General features: G+C 39.6%; 1 protein-coding gene across 1 annotated transcript in view; it reads right to left on the bottom strand.

Moving 5' to 3' along the window:
* Positions 1-25,098, bottom strand: part of PIP5K1B (phosphatidylinositol-4-phosphate 5-kinase type 1 beta) — a 214,206-nt gene that overhangs the window by 56,382 nt on the left and 132,726 nt on the right. The window contains exon 12 of the mRNA XM_060102269.1: positions 20,064-20,208. Coding sequence (XP_059958252.1) covers positions 20,064-20,208 — 145 coding nt within the window. The remainder of the gene's footprint in view (positions 1-20,063; positions 20,209-25,098) is intronic.

Here is a 25,098-nt window from a genome sequence, read left to right as displayed (position 1 = left end):
TTCCAAATTCCCTACACTATAAAGTTCTTATATAACTGTTATAATCAGAAAATGAATTCACAAAGCTGAAAAAGAGTATTCCTTATCATGGACCGAAAATTGGTCAAGAATTAGTTCTGTTTTCCAAATCCAAGATCAAGTTATCAAGGAAGGATTCTGGGTGGCTGGTGTTTTCTCTTTTTCTTACTCTTTTTTACTTCCAAGTCAGTATTGGGAATATTATGAACCAACCTTCTAAAAATGATCAGTTAATCAAAGGTAGTGTTTATGTTTAGTTTCTCCACTCAGTACCATGAGTCTCAGATATAGTCTTTGCAATGAGATAAAAATAATTGCTCTGTCAATTTTGAGGAAATGAGAAAAAATATCTCCAAATATCCAAAGTTAATACTGCTCAAATAAAGTTAATCTTTAAAAATTTGTGGTGTGAGACATATGCATTACAATGACTTTTAATTTTAATGTTCAAGAAATGAAATAAAACCAGCTCTGTGGTCTAACTCTGGAGACATCTCACACAACATTCCAAAGATTCCATCAGATTTAAAAATTAAAAATATTAATGCCATTTCATTGTGAATGTGATACACGATGAAATTTAGTAAACTATCAAACAGGAGAAAATAAGGTAAAAAACCATACCTAGTTCTACAACTCAAAGCTACAAAATCATAAACGCTGCTTGGATGTCTCTGAATGAAAATGAATACTGAAAAAACTTAAATTTCTTTGACTAATATTTACACAAACTTTTCTCTTATCTGTAGGATGCTCTGTTTGAAACCCACTTCCACAGAGGAGGCTTTTAGTTTCAGGGGTAAGTGACCCTGTGGGTGGTATTTTAGTTGAAACAGTCTGAACAATTAAGAAGCAGAAAATCTGTCTCATTAAAAAAAAATACTGACTTTTTCCTTACAGGCTATGTTTGGTACTACCACTGGTGCCTAAACAACTGGCATAGCTCCCCGTCTTTGCTAACAGAACCCCCAAATTTTGAGTTTAGGTAGTGGGTGGAGATCAGTAGTCTCAGAGTAGGTAGGCCTCTTTCCAGACTCCTATGCAACAAGAAGTGGTCATGCAATCTACTTCTGACCAGGAGTTATTAAGGAGGTCTTCTGGGGCCATGACTGGGAAAGCTCCCCCCAGCTCCCCTACCCATTGGATAAAAGAACAGACCATCACCATATGAAACACCCTCCCTTTTTTTTTTGCTTTGTTCTTTCTGTTGCCTTCTTGAATGCATTTCCTGGAGTGAGGACAAGATGTCTAAGGCTGTGGCAGCTACTTTGTGACCATGGGGCAACAATATGGAAAGAGCATGGATCCATGAGAATGTCACTGGGCAGCTGCACCCAACCTGGACTGCACACTTCCAGACTTTATGTCAAATAAATGACAAATCTTCTTTATTATATTTTAAGCCAGTACTGCCCCATGTTTTTTTAGTGTCATGACATTCATAGGACAGGATAATATTTGTACTGTCCTACAGGGAACATGGAAGAGACTGCTGGCTGCTGAGATGAATAGCCCTTGGGACTTTGGCTCTCCTAGGTCTCCCTCACCACCCTGAAGACTGAGGGGGGAATAAATATCTCTGCTCCTCTTTCTGTGGCTCACCAGTGGGTCTCACCATACAGGTTGGAAAGTTCTAGTTTAAGCTGTGCTTACCAATCAGTATTCTGTTACTTGGGCTGAAAGCATTTCTAACTATTACTGGGCTCACTTCTACTTCTTAATGCAAAGTGACAAGATTTCATAAGATATCTTATACATTCTCTAACAACATATAAATATATAAGAAACACTGAGCTAAGCCTAAATCACATCACATGATTCCACTGACTGGATTATTTGTTATTTAACTTGTTTTCTTTTTTGTCAGTTATGGGGCACTTCCTAATTGGCTAAGGTCACATTTCATGAGATCTTAAAATAGGAAAGCTTTCAAACGATGCAATTGAGAATATAGTCATTATGATTGAAGAACTATAGATTTCTGAGGAAAAAAATTCATTAGTATCTAGAAATTCATTTTATGGGTCAAGTTATTACATTTTTTTAATACATTCTTAGGTTTGGGTACACAGTGGCCTTGATAATAACTGACTTTTCTACATTATTGTCATGTATGTTTCTGAGTAAGTCCCTTTAACCAACTCCACTAGTGCTTACCCTACAGGGTTGACAGGTGCATTAAATAAAATAACACCCGTAGAGTGCCTGGTAGACTACATGGTATAGAGTAGGCATCCAATACATGTTCTTAATATTATTATCATAACAAGAAATGTAAAAATTATGCATTAATTAATGGTAGCCATATAACTCATCAATTTTCAAAAATCTTCCATATTTAGTAAAAGACTTTATAAATATTATTAGATAAGTGCTATAAAAATATGAAGCACTCACCATCCCCCAGAATTCATGTAATTATTTCAATCTCAGGCCAGCTCCCAAGTGACCTGCCTTCCTGTCTTAGCAAAGAGGTGCCATGCTCCGGTTATGTCTGAGAACTGTGTGTTCTTCAACAAAAATATCCAGTTCCCTAGTTCTCCAGAGAACATACTGAGAGGATTTTATGTGGGAGCCCCTTGTTTGTTAAGAACTGTTTTTACGTCACTAAGGCACAGAAATTAATTTTAAATCTGCCTCAGCCACAGAATGACACATGGGACCGAATGACAATCAAGGGCAAACTGGGGAACTCTGCTCTCTCAGTGTCTGGAGTGATAAGCTCAAGGCATCTGCCTGCACTTGAAAAGGTAGACGTATTAATTATTGTTACGACTATGGCTAGAAGCAAATGATCAGTATACATCTTCCTGGAATTAAGTTTTTAATAAAACAGCATTTCCCTTTTGGGGATCTCTTCTTAGTTCAACTAAGAATATACACCTCAAATGTTGCATCTGGATAATGAAGAAACATTTTCTGAGCCAGAGAAAGGGACACTACCATTAGGGACATAGAGTTTTTGCTATTTAGTGCCTTCCGGTGCTGCGGGCATCACAGACAGCTCCAGGCAAGTCATCTTTCCTAACTCTGTTCTCCTAACTCACTTTACACAGATCTTTCATTGAACTGAATACCACTCACCTTCCATTCTATATATTCAAATATGAGAGTTTTTTAAGAGCAAAGATTTTCCATCTTTTCCATCCTCTCTAGCATCTTATATAATGTCCTGTGACTAGAAGGTCCTCCCCAAATGTTTGGGGATATTGAATTAAGGTACGTGAGAATGTGTATTATCGATGTGAACAAACGTGGTAAGGATCCCAGCCTGGGGCAGAGATGAGGCAATGTCCATTTTTAGGATTTAGATCTGTCTGATAGGCTGGTGGGGCAGGCCCAGTGCATGTCTATTTGCTGAGGGTTGAGGGAGATCTAAGAAAGCAGATGAACTGAGTCACGTCTTAATTATCAGATGATATGTTTAGTTCAGTGGTAGGCTAACCCCAAGGACTCATGCTTTATTCCTAGGGCTAGAGACACAGAGAAAGTCACAGAGTGGGGGATGCTTCCTGATTTACAGCCTCGTGATAAGCTACCAGTCAAAGCAAAAATACAAAGGACTCATGGCAAAACAGACTTTTAAACTCATTCACACCGAACCAGGCACATACTCGTTATGGAGGAATCCATTATTGATGATGTCTATTTTGAAAGAGGGTGCCCTGAACAAGGACAGGAAGTATAGGTCCCAGTACCATTTCTGCTATTAAGTTATGCTGCAACTTCAGAATACTCAGTCGGCAACTCTCTGGGCCTCTCTTAATTTATAGACAAAGAAGAAGAAGCAGATGGAATACAACACATCTAATTGTTCTGTCACCTCCAACCCCTCTAAAATGACAATAAAGGGTTAAAAAAAAGACATAAACTTAAAAAAAGGGCAGAAGATGGGGAGAGGGTAACAGACACAACAGTTTGGAGCCTAGAAGCCACGTAGACAGGTAGTAACTGATTGCGAACCCAAGAGAGCTGAATCCTAAGCCACCAGTGGGGAAAGCAGAGAGACACATAGCCAGGCAAATACTCGGGCCCATTCCAGCAGCACACTGGAAGGCTTTTTTTCCCCTCTGATGAGGACATAGAACAGAGGACATCTGGACCCAGGGACACCAGAGGCAGCTGAGGGAAAAGAGAGCGATGAGGTTGAACATGTGCCTATTAGATGCTGAGACACCCAGCCCTCCTCCCTGCCAAAGGTCCCAGAAGGCTGACAGCCAGGCCTTTCCCCTCCAAGCAAGAAACTGGAAGCATCTTCTATAGGGAATCAGATCAGGTCACAGCAAAGACTGGTGGACACCAACACTGGTTCCACATCAAAGAGTCCAACTGGATGCCCTTTAGTGAAGCTTGGTCAACTCAAATACTTAAGCTTCCAGTCAGACTTTTAATTTCCCATTCAAACATATGGTTGAGCAACAGGCAAAGATTTCCAGAAATTTGAGGAAAACTTTGAATATGAAAGAGGCAGACCAAAACGAACAGAAAAAGGCAACCCACATGAAAATTGAGACCAAAAGATAAGAGACAAAAATCAGAGCAAAACAAAAAACAAAATCCTGATCTCTTCAGGAGAAAAGAGAAGAAATTTCAACTGTGAAATAAGGAAAGATTGCTAGAAAGGAGACCAGTAAACAAAAAAGATTTTTTTTTTACTGAATCTTTTTTCAGTAAACAAAAAAGAATTCTCATAATATATGGCAACAAAAATGAAAACCTCAGTGGAAGGATTAGGAGATAAAGTGGAGGAATTCTCTGAGAGAGTAAAATAGGAAGACAAACAGATGGAAAGAAAGAAAGAAAAGTAAACTGGAGGACAAATCCAGGAGATTCTATATGCATAAACGGAGTTGTAGGAAGAAGAAAGGAAGTAGAGGGAGGAAATTTAAAAAGCTACAAAAATTTTCCCAAACTCCAAAGCATGCGTTTGCAGATCAAAAAGGCCTTCTGAGATTGGTGGAAAATAGACCTGAAGCAAAGCCTATTATCATGAACCACTGAGACACTAGGGGGAAACTGAAGAGATAATAAGCTTCTAGAAAAAAACACAGGCCATATACAGAAGATCAGGAATCAGAACAGCACTGCATTTCTCAATGGTAACTGGAAACTAGAAGATAACAGAGCAAAGCCTTCACAGTTAAAAACAACAACAAAAAAGATTTACAGTGTAGAGTTTTATATCAGCTAATCTATCAATCAAGTGTTAGGGTGAGAAAAAAGACTTGTTTGGACATGCAAGGCCTTGAATATTTTGCCACCCATGAATCCTTAGGAAGATACTGGGGGATGCGCTCCACCAAAATGAGGGAGCAAACCAAAAGAGAGGCAGATACAGGATATGCTAAACAGGGGAACCAACACAGACAAGAGTTGATAAGGATCCCAGGATGGTGGAGAAGGGAGACTCCAAGACAGCATATGAACTTCAGGCCCTAGAGGGCAATCCAATCCAGACGGGAGCAAGTCAGAAGGCTTTGGGGGAAACTTCTGTAAGACAGTGAAATTAACAGAACATGATGCATCTAAATAGTTTGGGAAGCAATTAAGACAACTGGTGGAGAGTTTAGGCTTCCATTAAATACAAATACATAGAAAGCTAAGCAAACGAAAGAACAAGATGATTATTACAGAGAAAATAAAAAGTCATACAGAAAAGGAAACCCAAACATAATATTCACATGATTATAATAAAACACTCGATATAGATCTAAGCACAACCATGATATAACTATACTGGAAGACTAGAAGAGTGGGTGGGAAGGACGCATGTTTGTGGTGGGTGTGGAATGGGGAAAAGACAGCTAAATCTTCATCTTCTATAGTGGGAAGTTATTAGCTAATGTCTAAACCTGAAAGATTGAGAAACAGCAATATAAGCATGCTATTTAGAGATACAGAATTAACTGCCAAACAAATCAGCTAAAAGAATTGAAGGTGGTCACAGCTGGGGACAGTAAAGTGTATGGGGAGGTGAACAAGGACCTTCTCTATTTCCTAATAAACTTTATACAACTATTTGACTGTCAAATTCAGTACACAGAATTTTGATATAAAAAAATAAAAGGGCTGGATGACATGATGTCAAAAGGACCCTTCCATTGCCAAAGCTCCATGATTCTTTTAGGGCAAGTTTTGCTACTGGGATTGGAAAAGTTATCAGGAGGATGGGCAGGGAAATTCACTAATGAACTTGGCCTTGGCTTGCCTGCCTTCTCTTCTGTCACAACTCAGTGAGGACAAAGAAAATGGCCAGTAATGGCAGATAGAATTATCAGGACATGAACCCAGATGCACTTACATATAAATAAAGGATAAAACACCTTTTCCCAGACATTAGTGATTAAATACTCAAAAGTATTCTTCCAATGTGATGAGAAACAAACAAAAGAAAAGACAGAGAAACTAACACATATTTTCTCCAGTAGCCATCAGGATGAATTTTCATTTTATCCAAATCCTTTGTTGAGAAAACAAGTCTGGTAGTTTTTAAGGTCTTCTGTGACCTTCCAAACACTAATTTTTAATATGGCTGGCCAGAAAAGTAATGAGCTCCTTCACATCATTATATATTTCATCTTTATTACTTTATCCTTGAAAGCAGGTTATTAAATAATTACATTTTGGATTAATATTATTTTGATTTGAGATTTTATCATTGTCTCCTAATTCCCTCATTACTCTTACCTAATTCTCCTGTCACCCAGACTACCATGAGCTTCAAGCAAAAGGTGGTTGTGTAGACATGTTTAGTCAGCCAGTGTGGGGGGCGAGGAGGTCCGTTAGTTTCTCCAAAATTAATGAGTCCTCAGCAGCAGGTTTATATTTGTGACTTCCACGGTGAAATCTTTACCCCAAAGCACAAGTCATCTAAGTTACAGGGAGATAAAGCTGGTTACTGTGGAGATAATTCCACAGATAACAGAAGGATTTAACACAGGGTGCTGGGGATCAACTTCCTTCTAGCCTTGGAAAAAATGAGGTTTGTTACTTTGTGTATATTAGGTGTATTGGAGAATCAAACTCAGGATCCAGGTGTAGACTATATGATGTAAATCTGGGTGTTTTTTTTTTGCCAAAAAAAGGCCTGGGTTTGAGGAGGGGAAGCTAAACTAACAGGCATATAATGAAGCTGCTATCAGGCTACAATTTTCTCTGCAGGTGCCCCAGTCACAACTGGAAGAAGATATGACACGGCTCTTAGGTTCTCCTGTAATCCCAGCATGCCTAAAAAGGTCCTAATTTCTAAAATGAGATATTCTTCTCTTGGAAGGCTGGGTAACAAAGCAGGCTTCTGCTTCAGGATTCTGAGGAGTGTTATTCTCCCCCAAACACGTATCATCATTTTCTTGGTGACCTAGTTTCCTGACACAAGAGAAAAGTTGACTAAATCCTTCTCTTCACTCTAAGGAGAATGGAAGTGACACCACACCTCTCCACCAGCCAAAAGTGTGTTTGCTCTAAACTGAGTTTTATTCAGTTGATGAGATGGGGTAGGCTGGGGTCTTGGCAATAAAGTGCTTTGATAGGGCATGGGTGATGGCTATCTTGCCTCCAAATTCTATCAGCTGCTCTATCTCCTGGATTCCCCAGGCTTACAAACCTCTTTGTGGAATTCTTGAGCTGAAGAACCTTTTTATCTATCCCATGTGCCTGGAATTAGCTATGACATTTCTTTGAGTATTCATAACCAGCATCTACTCTAGCGCAGTACCAGGGAAAGTGTTATTGGCTGTCAGACAGACTTGTTGGTAAATATCGGAGTCTCTAATTGCACACAGTATTGAAAAAAATTATGGCTACCTTACATTCCATTATTACCTTGGCATAGTACTAAATTGACTCTACGATTCCTTTTGTAAGAGTCTAGATCAATTCTTGCTCTTGCACGCACACACCCACACACCATCTTTGTAAAGCTTTGATTTTTGTAATTCTTTTTTTTTTTTTTTTTTTTTTTTTTGCGGTACGTGGGCCTCGCACTGTTGTGGCCTCTCCCGTCGCGGAGCACAGGCTCCGGACGCGCAGGCTCAGTGGCCATGGCTCACGGGCCCAGCCGCTCCGCAGCATGCGGGATCTTCCCAGACCAGGGCACGAACCCGTGTCCCCTGCATTGGCAGGCGGACTCTCAACCACTGCGCCACCAGGGAAGCCCTGTAATTCTTTTTTGTGAAAGAACTTACTTCTATCTAAGTTTTTGCTCTGTGTGCTCTGGTTGTTATTTATATGCTGTCTCCAGTCTCCTTTGCAATGCTGGGCAAACCACATTCCTCAGGCTCCTTGGACAGGTTCTGACAGTTGAGGACACTGGCAGGAAGCAGGGTGGGCGGAAGAGAGAAGGGTCTCTTCTCTTATTTTTTTTCCTTCCTTCTTTGGACGATGTCTTTGGAGCCGGTTGTGTCCCTGCCACTATCCCAGCTCTTTAGGTGACGTCCTCCTCCATTGTCCCTGCTCCTAAGGGGGCACCTGGTCCCCACGTGGGGCCCTCCTTCATGAGTCTAGGTTCTGGTGACATGGTAGGGCTCCTGCTAAGAGCTGCTTCCTGCAGTTAGTTATTTACCTGGGTTTCTGCAACTCCCTCCTTTCACTCTTCCGGCCTCCCATGCTCTGTAACCAATTCCATTGCCTAAATTCTCTTTGAAGTTCCAAATGTGTTTTCTGTTTCCTTGACAGAACTCTGACTAATAAAGTGCTCCATGAGGGCTTTTTGCCAAAAACAACTATATCTTGCCCCTTACAGTGGGACTTATGGGGAAGCTGCAAGGTGTTAGGGTCTGGAATCACTTGATTATTTTAACAAGTATTTTGAGGCTGCCTACTATGTGCCAAGAGGCATGATAAGTACTTTCCAATTATTATTTCAGTTAATCTTTGTAACAACGCTCTGGGGCAGTAGCATCATAATCCATATTTTATACATGAAGAACCGAGGCACACAAAGGTAAAGTGACTTGCCCAATGTTGAATAGCTAGAAGTGGCAGTTTGAGGACTAATGCCCTAACTGATGATATATAATAGTGAAAGTGAAAGAGAAAAACTTGGCCGGGGCTGGAGGGGTCAAGGAGGTCTGTCTGCAGGTAGGAGTATTCAGAAGAAGCATAAAAGCACAGAGTTTGGAGAGGTCAGATTCAAAATTCAGCTTCAACAGGAGGGTTGCAGACACCTTCCAAGGGGCTGGCAGAGCCCCCAGCTGGCATCTGGGTATGGCAGGGAGCTGCCGTGGCCACAGCAGATACTGCAGGCACGTGCTGGCCCTCCCTGGAGGTTATGGTTAGAGAACTGGAATTACTAGCAAGTTCTTGCACCCAACTTTCTTCTCCCTTCATTTTGTAAGTAATGAAGCGTTCTTTTTTTTTTTTTTTTTTTTTTTTTTTTTGTGGTGCACGGGCCTCTCACTGTTGTGGCCTCTCCCGTTGCGAAGCACAGGCTCCGGACGCGCAGGCTCAGCGGCCACGGCTCACGGGCCCAGCCGCTCCGCGGCATGTGGGATCTTCCCGAACCAGGGCACGAACCCGTGTCCCCTGCATCGGCAGGCGGACTCTCAACCACTGCGCCACCAGGGAAGCCCTGAAGCGTTCTTTTTAACCTTACTGTGTCAACAGAGGATATGGGATTTCCTAAATCAAGCAGAAACATACCTAACAAAAGTCTCTTCTCGATGAAGTTCTGCCATTTACAACAATGTAATGGGTATTATGTAGAGGGTATTATGCCTAGCGAAATAAGTCAGAGAAAGACAAATACTGTATATTATCACTTACATGTGAAATCCAAAAAATAAAACAAATGAATGAATATAATAAAAACAGAAACAGATTCACAGATACAGAGAACAAACTAGTGATTACCAGTGGGGAGAGGGAAGGGGGAGGGGCAAGATAGGGGTAGGAGATTAAGAGATACAAACTACCATGTAGAAAATAAATAAGCAACAAGGTTATATTGTACAGCACAGGCAATCTGGCTAATATTTTATAATAACTTTGAATGGAGTATAATCTATAAAAATACTGAATCACTATGCAGTACACCTGAAACTAATATAGAATTTCAAATCAACTATATTTCAATTTAAAAATAAGTCTCTTCTCAATGATCATGTAACAATTTGGAGTCAACCTGTAGAGTTGGAAAATAGAAACGTAAGGAAATAGTTATTTTAGGTTTCTTATGAATTTAACTTAATATGTCATATTTTTAGTGTTTGAACACTAAGAATCTAACATCTTTGAAATGAAAATCTTTACTCAAAATCACATGGAAAAAGAAAAGGCAAAACGGGTAAGAAAGAAGAGAACTTGTGTGGATGTTACTGAATTTCCATTAAAAGCATCATCTAAAAGCCATCTTGTCTGAGATGTGATGATATGGACGAGGGCAGCTGTTGAATGGCTGAGGCTCGTGCCTTATATTCTCTGTCAATGCTGTGCATGGAAATCATGGCTCTACTTTTTAGCCATTTGACCTCAGGAAAGTTAGCTAATATTGCTAAGCAACTCCCGTCTGTAAACTGGAGATAACGAAGATAATGACCTTATAGGGTTGCTGTGAGAATTGAGTGACTTGATCCCATGTTAAGAACTTAACACAAACCCTTAATAAGGTCCAATAATTAGCTGTTTTTGTAGTTGTTATTGGATTATTATTGGCGATTTGAAGTATGACTAGTACTATGACAGAGAAGTTCCCATAGGTACCACATATTTAGTAAGCAAACTTAGCCCAATGACTTCTAGAATAAACATCATAGGTAGATGCTAACATAAGCACAGCACTTTGCCTACTGGAAATACTATAGTTATTAAGCAGCAAAAAACGGCTCAAACACAGGGCCAGAATTCACGTTAGGAAAAAAATCAACCACTGACCATCTGTGCATAACACACACATCAAGGATAAGACCAGAAGTCTTTGGAGACCATGATGAAAGGGGCGGTACAGTGGAAAGAACATGAGGCTTGGACCCCAGAGAACTGTGTGACAGTTTAAATCCTATTAGCAGGCTATGTGACCTTGGATATATCACATAATGCATGTCTCTGCATTTCTCTTTCCTTATCTTTTAGACACATCTGTAAGATAATGGGTCTCTAATATTCTTTGGGATGGCTCTATTTGTATGTCTTTAAATTTGAGTGGTAAGCAATTTGTGGGGAGGTACTTTTAGCTGGAGGCAATGGTTCCACCCTCTCCTAGGTTTGCCATACTCTACAGGCAGGAAGAAAGCGGCACAGAACTTTGCTTGGAACCACTGAGTCAGCCTCTGAGGTCTAGAATATTGGACCCATCATTTAGGGAGCCTTTGTCAGCCGTCCCTCTATGGGCAAATGACCAGTGGTTTTCCTCTGACCTATCTGCCCTTCTCACAATACACCAAATGTCTTCAGGATGAGTCAACTATTAGAAATAGCCACTAGCAAAACATGAGACTAGACAGAGTGGTGATGTTGGAAAAGGCATCTTTGATGGGGAAAGGATAAATATATTGGAATGCAGTAGGGTTTTCTATCCTTATGCATAATCAAAGCTTCAGCTTTGCTACCAACTGTGCAGGAAATCACAAAAAAGAATTAATATTCATGTGTGTAACTAATATCCACAACATTAAACTAAATTGTTCTTAACTTTGAGATAAAACACATTTGCCTCTGCATTTCTTAGTGCTCAATTTATACCTCCTTTCAAAGGACAGAAGTATTATTAGGAAAGAAAAATTTAAGAATAAAAACTTCAGAATGTAAATCCCGCTATTTGACTGGGAAGCAAGAATCCACAATAGTTTCTTTTTATTCCTATGAGTTGCATGCTCTAACATAAGACTGTTGAGCAGAACTTGAAAATATGTACCCCCACTAAGCAGGTCAAATATATACTTTAAAAAATGATACTATTTTTTCTTTGCTTCCTAGTCAATTTTTGGAGTATGCTTAAAAAAAAAAAGAATAAATTGCGATTGGGGTTTTTGAAGTCACAAACAATAATCCTTTAAAAAAAGGAATAATTCTAAGAGACAGCAGCTTCCTATTGCAGTATATAATTTAGGTGTGGAGACATCCAGGCACTAACTGACACTTTTCAAACTTAAGGATTCTGAACAGAATGACAACCACTAGCTGAAGTATTTACAGCGTATTTAAGTGCAGATATGTTTAGTATAATGCGAAGTGGGAAAACAGACCACTCTGCCTTAACAGAAAAATGATTCATAGATAAAGAAAGAGAAAAGCCTAACATGTGAATTATAACAACACTTTTCTTTCCAGGCTATCTGGATTAGGTCTTAAACCTTAGTGGGCCACATGAGACTTAGAATATTGTCTATGTATTACCTCAAGAGACACCACGTAGGACTAGGAGGGCTCTAAAGGAAAAAATGATAGGAACAAAATATGACAACTTCTTTTCAGTTTGCTGGTAACGTTTCCCTGTTGAATAATTAGGGGTGGGTATGGTGGGGAGGGAAGTAGGGATATGGATTCCCAGGGGTTCGCCTGCCATAACTTCTCTTCAGGGTTCTTTAGCACGTCTGTGCCCTTTTCGCACCTTTTCCTTATGATTTCCATAAGGCAGTCATTAAGATCCAAGGCATGTCTTTGGCTTCTCTTATACATCAAGGCTAAAAGCAGAAATGCCCACAGGAGCAGGCAGGCAAGAGCAGAGGTGAACAAAGCAGAGGTTGCTGACCTGGAGGGTCCATGCTTCTCCCCTCCAGCAGATAAATGCCAGGAAGCAATGGAGCCAAGTGGTGCCAAAGCTAGTGATTTTTCAAAAGGATCTGGCCATTTTAGTGAAACGATATGATTTTAAAATGTTAGTTTCTTTTAAAACATTCTAGGTTCACTCCAGAGGGCAGACAGCAGAAGCAAAAAGAACTACAATCCTGCAGCTTGTGGAATGAAAACCACATTCACCGAAAGACAGACAAAATGAAAAGGCACAAGACTATGTACCAGATGAAGGAACAAGATAAAACACCAGAAAAACAACTAAATGAAGTGGAGATAGGCAAACTTCCAGAAAAACAATTCAGAATAATGATAGTGAAGATGATCCAGGACCTCAGAAAAAGAATGAAGGCAAAGATCGAGAAGATGCAAGAAATGTTTAACAAAGACCTAGAAGAATTAAAGAACAAACAAACAAACAAACAAACAAACCTTTAGCCAGACTCATCAAGAAAAAGAGGGAGAGGACTCAAATCAATAAAATTAGAAATGAAAAATGACAAGTTACAATGGACACCGCAGAAATACAAAGCATCCTAAGAGACTACCACAAGCAACTCTATACCAATAAAATGGACAACCTGGAAGAAATGGACAAATCCTTAGAAAGGTATAAGCTTCCAAGACTGAACCAGGAAGAAACAGAAAATATGAACAGACCAATCAAAAGTAATGAAACTGAAACTGTGATCAAAAATCTTCCAACACACAAAAGTCCAGGACCAGATGGCTTTACAAGTGAAGTCTATCAAACATTTAGAGAAGAGCTAACATCCATCCTTCTCAAAATCTTCCAAAAAATTGCAGAGGAAGGAACACCACCAACCTCATTCTATGAGGCCAGCATCACCCTGACACCAAAACCAGACAAAGATACTACAAAAAAAGAAAATTATAGACCAATATCACTGATGAATATACATGCAAAAATCCTCAATGAAATACCAGCAAACAGAATTCAACAACACATGAAAAGGATCATATACCATGATCAAGTGGGATTTATCCCAGGGATGCAAAGATTCTTCAGTATATGCAAATCAGTCAATGTGATACACCATATTAACAAATTGAAGAATGAATATCATATGATCATTTAAATAGATACAGAAAAAGCTTTTGACAAAATTCAACACTGATTTATGATAAACACTCTCCAGAAAGTGGGCATAGAGGGAACCTACCTCAACATACTAAAGGCCATATATGACAAACCCACAGCTAACATTCTCAATGGTGAAAAAGTGAAAGCATTTCCTCTTAGATCAGGAACAAGACAAGGATGTCCACTCTCGCCACTATTATTCAACATAGTTTTGGAAGTCCTTGCCATGGCAATCAGAGAATAAAAAGAAATAAAAGGAATGCAAATTGGAAAAGAAGAAGTAAAATTGTCACTGTTCACAGATGACATGTTACTACGCATGGATAATCCTAAAGATGCCACAAGAAAACTACTAGAGCTAATCAATGAATTTAATAAAGTTGCAAGGTACAAAATTAATGCTCAGAAATCTCTTGCATTCCTATACACTAACAATGAAAGATCAGAATAACAGATTAAGGAAACAATCCCATTCACCATGGCAACAAAAAGAATAAAATATCTAGAAATAAACATACCTAAGGAGACAAAAGACTTGCCTGATGATGAAAGAAATCAAACATGACACAAATAGATGGAGAGATACACCATGTTCTTGGATTGGAAGAATCAATATTGTGAAAATGACTATACCACCCAAAGCAATCTACAGATTCAATGCAATACCTATCAAATTACCAATGGCATTTTTTATAGAAGTAGAACAAAAAATCTTAAAATTTGTATGGAGACACAAAAGACCCCGAATAACCAAAGCAATCTTGAGAGAAAAAAATGGAACTGGAGGAATCAGACTCCCTGACTTCAGACTATACTACAAAGCTACAGTAATCAAGACAATATGGTACTGGCACAAAAACAGAAATATAGATCAATGGAACAGGATAGAAGGCCCAGAGATAAACCCACACACCTATGGTCAACTAATCTATGACAAAGGAGGCAAGGATACAAAATGGAAAATGACAGTCTCTTCAATAAGTGGTCCTGGGAAAACTGGAGAGCTACATGTAAAAGAATGAAATCACAACATTCCTTAACACCATACACAAAAATAAACTCAATATGGATTAAAGATCTAAATGTAAGACAGGGCACTATAAAACTCTTAGAGGAAAACAGAGGAAGAACACTCTTTGACATAAATCACAGCAAGATCTTTTCTACCCACCTCCTACAGTAATGGAAATAAAAATAAAAATAAATAAATGGGACCTAATGAAACTTAAAAGCTTTTGCACAGCAAAGGAAACTATAAAGAAGACGAATAGACAACCCTCAGAATGGGCAAAAATATTTGCAAATGAATCAATGGACAAAGAATTACTCTCCAAAATATATAAACAGCTCATGCAGCTCAATATTAAAAAAACAAACAACCAAATTAAAAAATGGGCAGAAGACCTAAATAGACATTTCTCCAAAGAAGACATACAGATGGCCAAGAGGCACATGAAAAGATGCTCAACATCACTAATTATTAGAGAAATGCAAATCAAAACTACAATGAGGTATTACCTCACAGCAGTTAGAATGGGCATCATCACAAAATCTACAAACAACAAATGCTGGAGAGGGTGTGGAGAAAAGGGAACCCTCTTGCACTGTTGGTGTTGGGAATGTAAATTGATACAGCCACTATGGAAAACAGTATGGGGGTTCCTTAAAAAACTAAAAATAGAATTACCATATGACCCAGCAATCCCACTACTGGGCATATACCCAGAGAAAACCATAATTCAAAGAGACACATGCACCCCAATGTTCACTGCAGCACTATTTACAATAGCCAGGTCATGGAAGCAACCTAAATGCCCATCGACAGATGAATGGATAAAGAAGATGAGGTACATATATACAATGGAATATTACTCAGCCATAAAAAGGAACGAAATTGGGTCATTTTTAGAGACGTGGATGGATCTAGAGACTGTCATACAGAGTGAAGTAAGTCAGAAAGAGAAAAACAAATATCGTATATTAACACATATATGTGGAAGCTAGAAAAATGGTATAGATGAACTGGTTTGCAAGGCAGAAACAGAGACACAGATGTAGAGAACAAATGTATGGACACCAAGTGGGGAAAGAGGGCAGGGGGTGGTGATGGATGAACTGGGAGATTGGGATTCACATATACATACACTAATATGTATAAACTAGATAACCATAATAAATAAGTAAGTAAGTAAATAAATAAATAAATAAATTGTATAGCACTCTACCAAAAAAAAAAATTCTAGGTTCACAACATGCTTTTCTCTGGCTTGCATTCCTTTGGCAGGACACCCACTTGATTGTGACAAAGGCTGCTGGTGGGCCAGCCCAGTGGTGTGTAGCTGGTATGGTTTTCTGATGTTCAGCCTAGAGCCCACTCCCCAAGCCTTTTTAAAGACTTTGTGAATTCCCTGTATCAAATCCCTTTCTGCTTAAGATAGAGTGGTTTCTTGTTTTTGCAATTGAACTGGGATGGATAGCAAAATATAAGATATCAAATCACAATTTAGAGATACAATGCCACAGAAGATTTATTTCAAATAATTCTCTTCAAAAAAAAAGGGTGGGGGGGGCGGAAATATCATAGATAACACTGATGCTTTTCTCAGCTAAATATACATGTTAACCACTGTCAGCATAAATAAAAGTACCAAGAGTTATACCATAGCCCTGGAGCATGCAGAGGTAGCTTGCTCCCAAGCCGGCCAGAAAGGATTGGGAGTCAGAAGGAACTCTGATTCAGATCCTGAAGGAACCTTATGAATACCCAAGAGGTGAATACCTCTGGCCAAGAGACTGAATACTTAATCAAAACCACTGCCACCAAAAACAAACCAACAAAACCCTTTTATTTTTGTGCTGAAAATTCTAGTAAATAATTTTATACATATCCAACTATCTGCCCTGATAATGAGAACAGTAGCAAATGGTAAGAAACCACCGCAGCTTCACATGAGAATTGGTTTTGACCTTGCAAAGCATTTCCTGCAACTTTCCAGCCATCTTTGGAGCTGCTATTTATATTTGAGAGCAAAACAACAGCCTTCAGCTGTACCGTACAGATAGGAAAAACTGTTGCTTGACAAATTTACATAACAAATTTGAACATTCAAGGTACACATTCATTTTAGGTATAAGTCACTTTAAATTCTTCTAATTTGAGGAAGCTAACCAAATTACTTTTACAGTTCAGGTGAGTTGAATAATTTACAATGGAGCCTTATTTGTTGGTCCTACAGCAGAGCTATCCAAACGGAAGCCCAGCCAAGATTTGTGATTCACCTTGTCATTTGCTCTTCTTCTCTAGACCTAGATGGGCTGTCTCACCTGCTACCACCTAACCTGTATCTAGCCAAGAGAGAAGGGAACGGCAACAAAAAGAGAATTTCTAGAACCTCCAACTACCAAAACTTAACTTGCCAAAAGACCAAGCTAGAATTTATAAACATGCATACATTAAAAATGAATCTACCATATTGAGTCCTCTTTCTGGAAGTGAACCAAGTTGCTAGGGTGGAGGGGGAAATGACTTACAGTATAAAAAACATTTCACCTGCACAAATTTGATCTTGATTCTTGAGAGCTGACTTATGACAAGAACCAGTTCAACATTTAACAGATAATTTTTGAGAATGTATATACACAATTATCCCTGACCTGTAATTGAAGCTAGTTACAAAACTGCATATATAAACATAGAAAAAATAGCTAATCCCACAATGTTGTGACCTCTTTGTAGAGGTACTTTCTATTACTAAAACCAATGTTTCAGAATATTTTGTTAAAAAAAATAATAATAACAAATTAACTTGCTATCTAAGAAACTTCAGTACCCCTCCCCAATATTCACATTCACTTTAAATGTTTGAGAGTCCCTATATTAGTTTCCTATTGCTGCTGTGACAAATTGTCATAAACTTAATGTCTTAAAATAAGACCAATTTATTATTTTATAGCTCTGGCAGTTAGAAGTCCTAAAATTCAAGGGGTTGGAAGAACTGTGTTCCTTTGTGGATGATCTAAGGGAGAATCTGTTTCCTTGCCTGTTTTGGCATTTAGACTCTACCTGCATTCCTTGACTCATGCCCCATCCTCCACCTTCAAAGCCAACAGTGTAGCATCTTCAAATCTCTCTCTCTCTCTCTGACCTCTGCTTCTGCCATCACATCTCCTTCTCTGACTCTAATCTTCCTGACTTCCTCTGACAAGGACCCTGTGATTACATTGGGCCTATCTGCATAATTCAGGATACTCCTCCCATCTCCAGACCTTTAACTCAGTCATACTGGCAAAGCCCTTTTGCAACAGCCTCTTCAATAAGTGGTGCTTGGAAAACTGGATAGCTACATGTAAAAGAATGAAATTAGAACACTCCCTAACACCATACACTAAAATAAACACAAAATGGATTAAACACCTAAATGTAAGGCCAGAACCTCTTAGAGGAAAACATAGGCAGAACACTCTATGACATAAATCACAGCAAGATCCTTTTTGACCCACCTCCTAGAGAAATGGAAATAAAAACAAAAATAAACAAATGGGACCTAATGAAACTTCAAAGCTTTTGCACAGCAAAGGAAACCATAAACAAGACGAAAAGACAACCCTCAGAATGGGAGAAAAAATTTGCCAATGAAGCAACTGACAAAGGATTAATCTCCAAAATTTACAAGCAGCTCATGCAGCTCCATATCAAAAAAACAAACAACCCAATCCAAAAATGGGCAGAAGACCTAAATAGACATTTCTTCCAAGAAGATATACAGATTGCCAAAAAACACATGAAAGCATGCTCAACATCACTAATCATTAGAGAAATGCAAATCAAAACTACAATGAGATATCATCTCACACCAGGCAGAATGGCCATCATCAGAAAATTTATAAACAGTAAATGCTGGAGAGGGTTTGGAGAAAAGGGAACCCTCTTGCATGGTTGGTGAGAATGTAAATTGATACAGCCACTATGGAGGTGCCTTAAAAAACTAAAAACAGAACTACCATATGACCCAGCAATCCCACTACTGGGCATATACCCTGAGAAAACCATAATTCAAAAAGAGTCATGTACCACAATGTTCACTGCAGCTCTATTTACAATAGCCAGGACATGGAAACAACCTAAGGGTCCATCGACAGATGAATGGATAAAGAAGATGTGGCACATATACACAGTGGAATATTACTCAGCCATAAAAAGAAATGCAACTGAGTTATTTGTAGTGAGGTGGATGGACCTAGAGTCTGTCATACAGAGTGAAGTAAGTCAGAAAGAGAAAAACAAATACCGTATGTTAACACATATATATGGAATCTAAAAAAAAAAAAATATATATATATATATATATATATATATATATATATATATATATATATATATATATATATGGTTCTGAAGAACCTAGGGGAAGGACAGGAATAAAGATGCAGACATAGAGAATGGACTTGAGGACATGGGGAGGGGGAAGGGTAAACTGGGACAAAGTGAGAGAGTGGCATGGACATATATACACTACCAAATGTAAAACAGATAGCTAGTGGGAAGCAGCCGCATAGCACAGGGAGATCAGCTCGGTGCTTTGTGAACACCTAGAGGGGTGGGATAGGGAGGGTGGGAGGGAGGGAGCTGCGAGAGGGAGGGGATATGGGGATATATGTATACGTACAGCTGATTCACTTTGATATGCAGCAGAAACTAACACAACATTGCAAAGCAATTATACTTCAATAAAGATGTTAAAAAAAAAAAAGGCCCTTTTGCTATATAAGGTAACAGCGTCACAGATACCAGGGATTAGGATGTGGACAATTTGCGGGGGCTGTTATTCTATCTATCAGTAGTTACTAAGGTCACTCATACGGAAAGAAAATATTCAGATACTTTGTAACTATTTGTGTAAATATTAACCAGGAGTGCTTGCTTAAAATATCCACTCATACGATTATTAAAATAAAAATGATGAAAGATTCATCTTCTTCCACAGAGTGAAGTACATAGTTTCTACAGGACATAATGATTAACTGTACAGAAAAATCAGGAGGGTTTTCCCTCCTGTCACAGTAAATATCCAGCATTTTCTCTCTTTCTGTTACAGGGCAGGCGACGGTCCCAACCTGGTTGTTAGGGATGACTTGTTCTCATTCAGAGATACTGGCTAGCTGTGATGTTAGTGTGGTAATAGCCCACTGGTAGTTTGATTGCACTAAGTATTACCTGCTTGAATAAAGCGTAGTCCTGTCGTGTGGATAATGTTCATTGACGTACAAGGAAGAAGATGAAATTGTGGTCGCCAAGGAAGCAGCTTCAAACAGCGATGGAGTGCTAGGCACCAGGTCTGGCCTGTGTCGGGATCCCAATGCTGGGTGAGAAAAAGCAAAACAAACACTCATGAATCTCGGTAAGAAATGCTGCTTTAGTGTATATAATAATTTAAATGAGTCAAAGGCATTCATTCTACATATCAGGCTGCAAATTAAATTATGAAATAACTGTGCTCTTCTGAACTACAGCAGAAATGTAAAATAGCTTCTTGCAAACAGGTAAAACAGAAAGGAAATTGCATTAATTTACAAAATGGCTTATGGAAATGCCATTATGAATGTTCTTTTAAAAACCTAATAAAGTGATTTACTGTTTTGAAAGATGACATAAAAACTCCTAGGAGCTTAAGGAGATAATTCGACAGAGATTAAAAGGATGACTGGCAAATGTATAAACAGACAGTGAACTTGCTTTCCTCTCCCGAGGCTATGCCCATATCTGTGATTCTCAGTGCAGATCTAAGAACTCAGACTTGTTAAGAGCCAAGAAACAAATGCTTCACAGACTAACAGCCAGCTATACCTTAACCCTGTTTGAGCCCATACACATCTTTGAATATTATCCACAGCTCTTCTTGACATTATATTCTAACAGCAAGGCTGCCTTTTTAAAAATGAGAAAACTCTTATTTTTCTTTAAAATGTACGTACCTATGAAAATACTTATGCAGGAGCCCTCCCTCATCAGGAAAGTGGAACAGTCAAGGCTGAGCAGTGACCCAGCCTACTCTCTCTATGTGGATTTTTTTTTTTTTTGAGAGTTGAATCTGGATCTTTTTTTTTTTTTTTCTGGATCATTTTTACTCATCCTATCCTAAACTTTGGACAAATTCACATTCATTATTGGTCAGCTTGTCAGAGACAGTATTTTGTTGAAAGGTCCAGCCACACAGAACAGAACTCCTTTAAAGAGAGACATGCATGTTCCCAGAGATGGAACATTGTGGATGAATCCTGTCTTTAAAGTTCTATAGTTGGGCTCAAGTTGATTTATTTTTCACCAGTGGAGATATTTTATAATTTTATGGAACTACAGCTGACCTGTAACAATGTATTAGTTTTAAGGTATACAACGTAATGATTAGATTTATGTATATATTGTGAACTGATCATCACAGTAAGTTGAGTTAACATCCTATCACCACAGTTACAGCATTTTTTTCTGGTGATGAGCATTTTTAAGATCTCCTCTCTTAGTAACTTTCAAACATGCAATACAGTATTATTAGCTCGTGTCACCATGCTGTACTGTGGATTTTTTTTTTTTTTTTTTTTTGCGGTACGCAGGCCTCTCACTGTTGTGGCCTCTCCTGTTGCGGAGCACAGGCTCCGGACGCACAGGCTCAGTGGCCATGGCTCACGGGCCCAGCCGCTCCGCGGCATGTGGGATCTTCCCGGACTGGGGCACGAACCCGTGTCCCCTGCATCGGCAGGCGGACTCTCAACCACTGCGCCACCAGGGAAGCCCATGTACTGTGGATTCTTTTCAATCACTTCCCCAAACTAAACTAAAACAGATGATAATAAATACAATATAACCTTACGGTGTTTCTGGTATTCCTTTATAGGCTCAAAATTGTGTACTGTCAGGGAGTGAATGAATGGAGATTGATCCTAATAGGCACTATCATGTGAGTGTGAGGTTTGGATTTTGGACTTGGAGGGAAATAGATGGAGAGGTGGGGCGAGGCGTGGAGGGAGAAGGGGGCAAGCACAGAAGGTCTGGACTCTGGACTAGGAATCCAGACACACATTAAAATGTATGAGATGGTGCAGCTCTGCATCTGATTCAGATCAAAATAAAGAACTGCCATGATGAATAACAGATGATAATCATATAAAAACACAAGTGACAACATGCTCAACATGCAAAAGTCAGAAAGGCTTCCATACGACAGTTGGCTAGCAATCTTCAATATACTTGATCCCACCTTCTCATTAAATACAGAGAAAAATATGAAAACTCTCAGTAACATAGAAAACTGAATCTGAAAAATAACCTCACATCAGATTCCAATGAATCACTACTAAATATAAGGCGGATAGAGCTAGACTGAGAACAACTAATGCAGACTCAGGTCTTGGGCATCCTCAGCCTGATTTCATAAACCAGAGGCTCGCTGAGTGACAGAATACAGAAAAACACTACCTGTCCAGTGACTCGGGCCCAGGTCAGACAGCACCCAAACACTGGGTAGCTGACCCTTAGGAGCAGTTCTTTGAAGTAGAGAACTGTTTCCTTATGTGCCCATACTCTTCAGTTTTTTAAAATAACTAGTGTGGTGGGCAGAATCCTAGGATGACTCTCAATGACCTGTACCCTTGTATAATCTCCTTTTGAGTGTGGGTGGAAGCTGTGAGAATGATGAGATATTACTCCTGTGATTATTTTATCTTATGTGGCAAAAGGAATCTTGCAGATGTAATTAAGGCCACTAATCAGTTAACTCTGAGTTAGTCAAAGGGAAGATTATTCAGGTGAGCCTGGACTAGTCATGTGAGCCCTTTAAATTTGTGTCTAGAGGTCAGAGATGGTGATGGCAGAGATTCCAAGTGTAAGGGGGGATTGACCTGCAAGAAATTCTCCGTCTGAAGATGGAGGGGGGCTGCATGGCAAGGAATGAGGATGCTCTCTAGGGGCTGAGCCTGGCCCACAGCTGTTAGACAGCAATGACATGGGACTTCAGCTCTACAACTGCAAGGAAGTGAATTCTGCCAACAACAGGATGAGCTTGGAGAAGGATTCTTCTTCAGAAACTCCAGATGAGAACTCAGCCAGCTGACACCTTGATCCCAGTTTTTGAGACCCTGAAAAGCTGTGTTGGAGAACCCAGGTAAGCCTTGCTAGTCTCTGACTTATAGAACTGTGAGCTAATAAATGGAAGTTATAATAAGCTGCTAACTAACTTTCTGGTAATTTGTCACATGGCAAAAGAAAACTAATACAACCCAGACATACTGAGAATGATAGAAAACAAATGATTAAAAACTGGAGGGAAATTTGGTAATGACTTGGTGCATTACGAAAGGGGAAGTCCCCAAGTATAGAGCATTATAGAAAGGCCGAACCTTGCAGCAAACTTTGTAGATGCAGAGAATTATCAAGATAAACTCATTTAAAAATAGTATGTTAACAGTTTCAAAGAATATGCTCAATAGGTTTTTCTTCAAACTTAAGAGACTTTTTCTGGTGAAGTACCTTTAGATCTAAAGCAATGGGTCCAATAGTTCAGTTGAAAAAAGCATAATTTGTGCACTGCTTCCTATGTTTCCAGATTTTCTAAATGCTGTGTAGTGTATTTATTATACTTATCCCTAAGATTAACAACCGGACTCATGGCTTAAACTTTAGAAGCAATACATACATTTTTATTGAGGTATAGCCAATAGAAGTCATAATGAGCACACTATTTGAAAGTTTAACTATCACAGTTTAAAAATAAGTTTATCCTAGAAAATTAGGCAGTGTGGTAGGGAGATGCCAATGCAGGGACGTTTAGGGAAAGAGGTGGATGCCTGTCAGAAACTGGAGCCATCAACTCAGAGAGAGGAGCAAGGGCAATTCAGTAACTCTAGCTGAAATCACTAAATCTGCATAAAAGTCGGTTTATAAGATGAGAAAGAAACCCAACATGGCAGATATGGATAAGTGCTGCAGAAGGGAAAAGGATGAACACACTATTCTAAAGATTGAGGAAAAGAAAATCCCAGAAGAGATCTAATCTTCTACAGGAAATAAAAGAAAATTTTGGGAAATGTTGGCATTCCCAAAAGAATATACTGATAATAAAATCTAAAATGTCACTTCCTCTTATAGGATTAGAAGAGAAAATCCAAATGATCAACTCGATAGAGAAAAATATTTGATAAAATGCAACACTCATTCCTGATAAAAACTTTAGAAACTAGGAATAAAAAGAAACTTCCTTGACTTGATTATGGGCATCAAATACAGCAAAATTCTTTCTCAGCAGTGAAACATTAGAAGTATTCCCTTTAAAATCAGGATGAGGCAAGGCCGCCCACAATCACTACTTCTGTTCATCATTCTACCAGAAGTCCTACTTAGCAAGTAAGAAAGAAAGAAAAAAAGATGTGAGGTCTATGCAGTAGCAACAAACAGCCAGAAAAACCAAACCTTAAAAATATACTACCTGGGGAGAGACCTTTAAGATGGTGGAGGAGTAAAACATGGAGATCACTTTCCTCCCCACAAATACATCAGAAATACGTCTACATGTGGAACAACTCCTATACAACACCTACTGAATGCTGGCAGAAGACCTCAGACTTCCCCAAAGAAAAGAAACTCCCCACGTACCTGGATAGGGCTAAAGAAAAAAGGAAAAACAGAGACAAAAGAATAGGGATGGGACCTGCACCAGTGGGAGGGAGCTGTGAAGGAGGAAAGGTTTCCACACACTAGGAAGCCCCTTCACTGGCAGAGATGAGGGGTGGGCGGGGGAAGCTTTGGAGCCACGGACAAGAGCACAGCCACAGGGTTGCGGAGGGCAAAGTGGAGAGATTCCCGCACAGAGGATCGGTGCCGACCAGCACTCACCAGCCCGAGAGGCTTGTCTACTCAGCCGCTGGGGCGGGCGGGGCTGGGAGCTGAGGCTTGGTCTTCGGTCGGAGCGCAGGGAGAGGACTGGGGTTGGCTGTGTGAACACAGCCTGAAGGGGGCTAGTGCACCACGGCTAGCCGGGAGGGAGTCCGGGAAAAAGTCTGGACCTGCCTAAGAGGCAAGAGACCATTGTTTCGGGGTGCGTGAGGAGAGGGGATTCAGAGCACTGCCTAAACGAGCTCCAGAGATGGGCATGAGCTGCAGCTATCAATGTGGACCCCAGAGACGGGCATGACATGCTAAGGCTGCTGCTGGAGCCACCAAGAAGCCTGTGTGCAAGCACAGGTCACTATCCACACCTCCC

Source organism: Mesoplodon densirostris, chromosome 6, assembly GCF_025265405.1.
Source record: "Mesoplodon densirostris isolate mMesDen1 chromosome 6, mMesDen1 primary haplotype, whole genome shotgun sequence".
Lineage (NCBI taxonomy): Eukaryota > Metazoa > Chordata > Mammalia > Artiodactyla > Ziphiidae > Mesoplodon > Mesoplodon densirostris.
The sequence above is the reverse complement of the archived record's forward strand: the minus strand, read 5'-3'. Positions and strand labels throughout refer to the sequence as shown.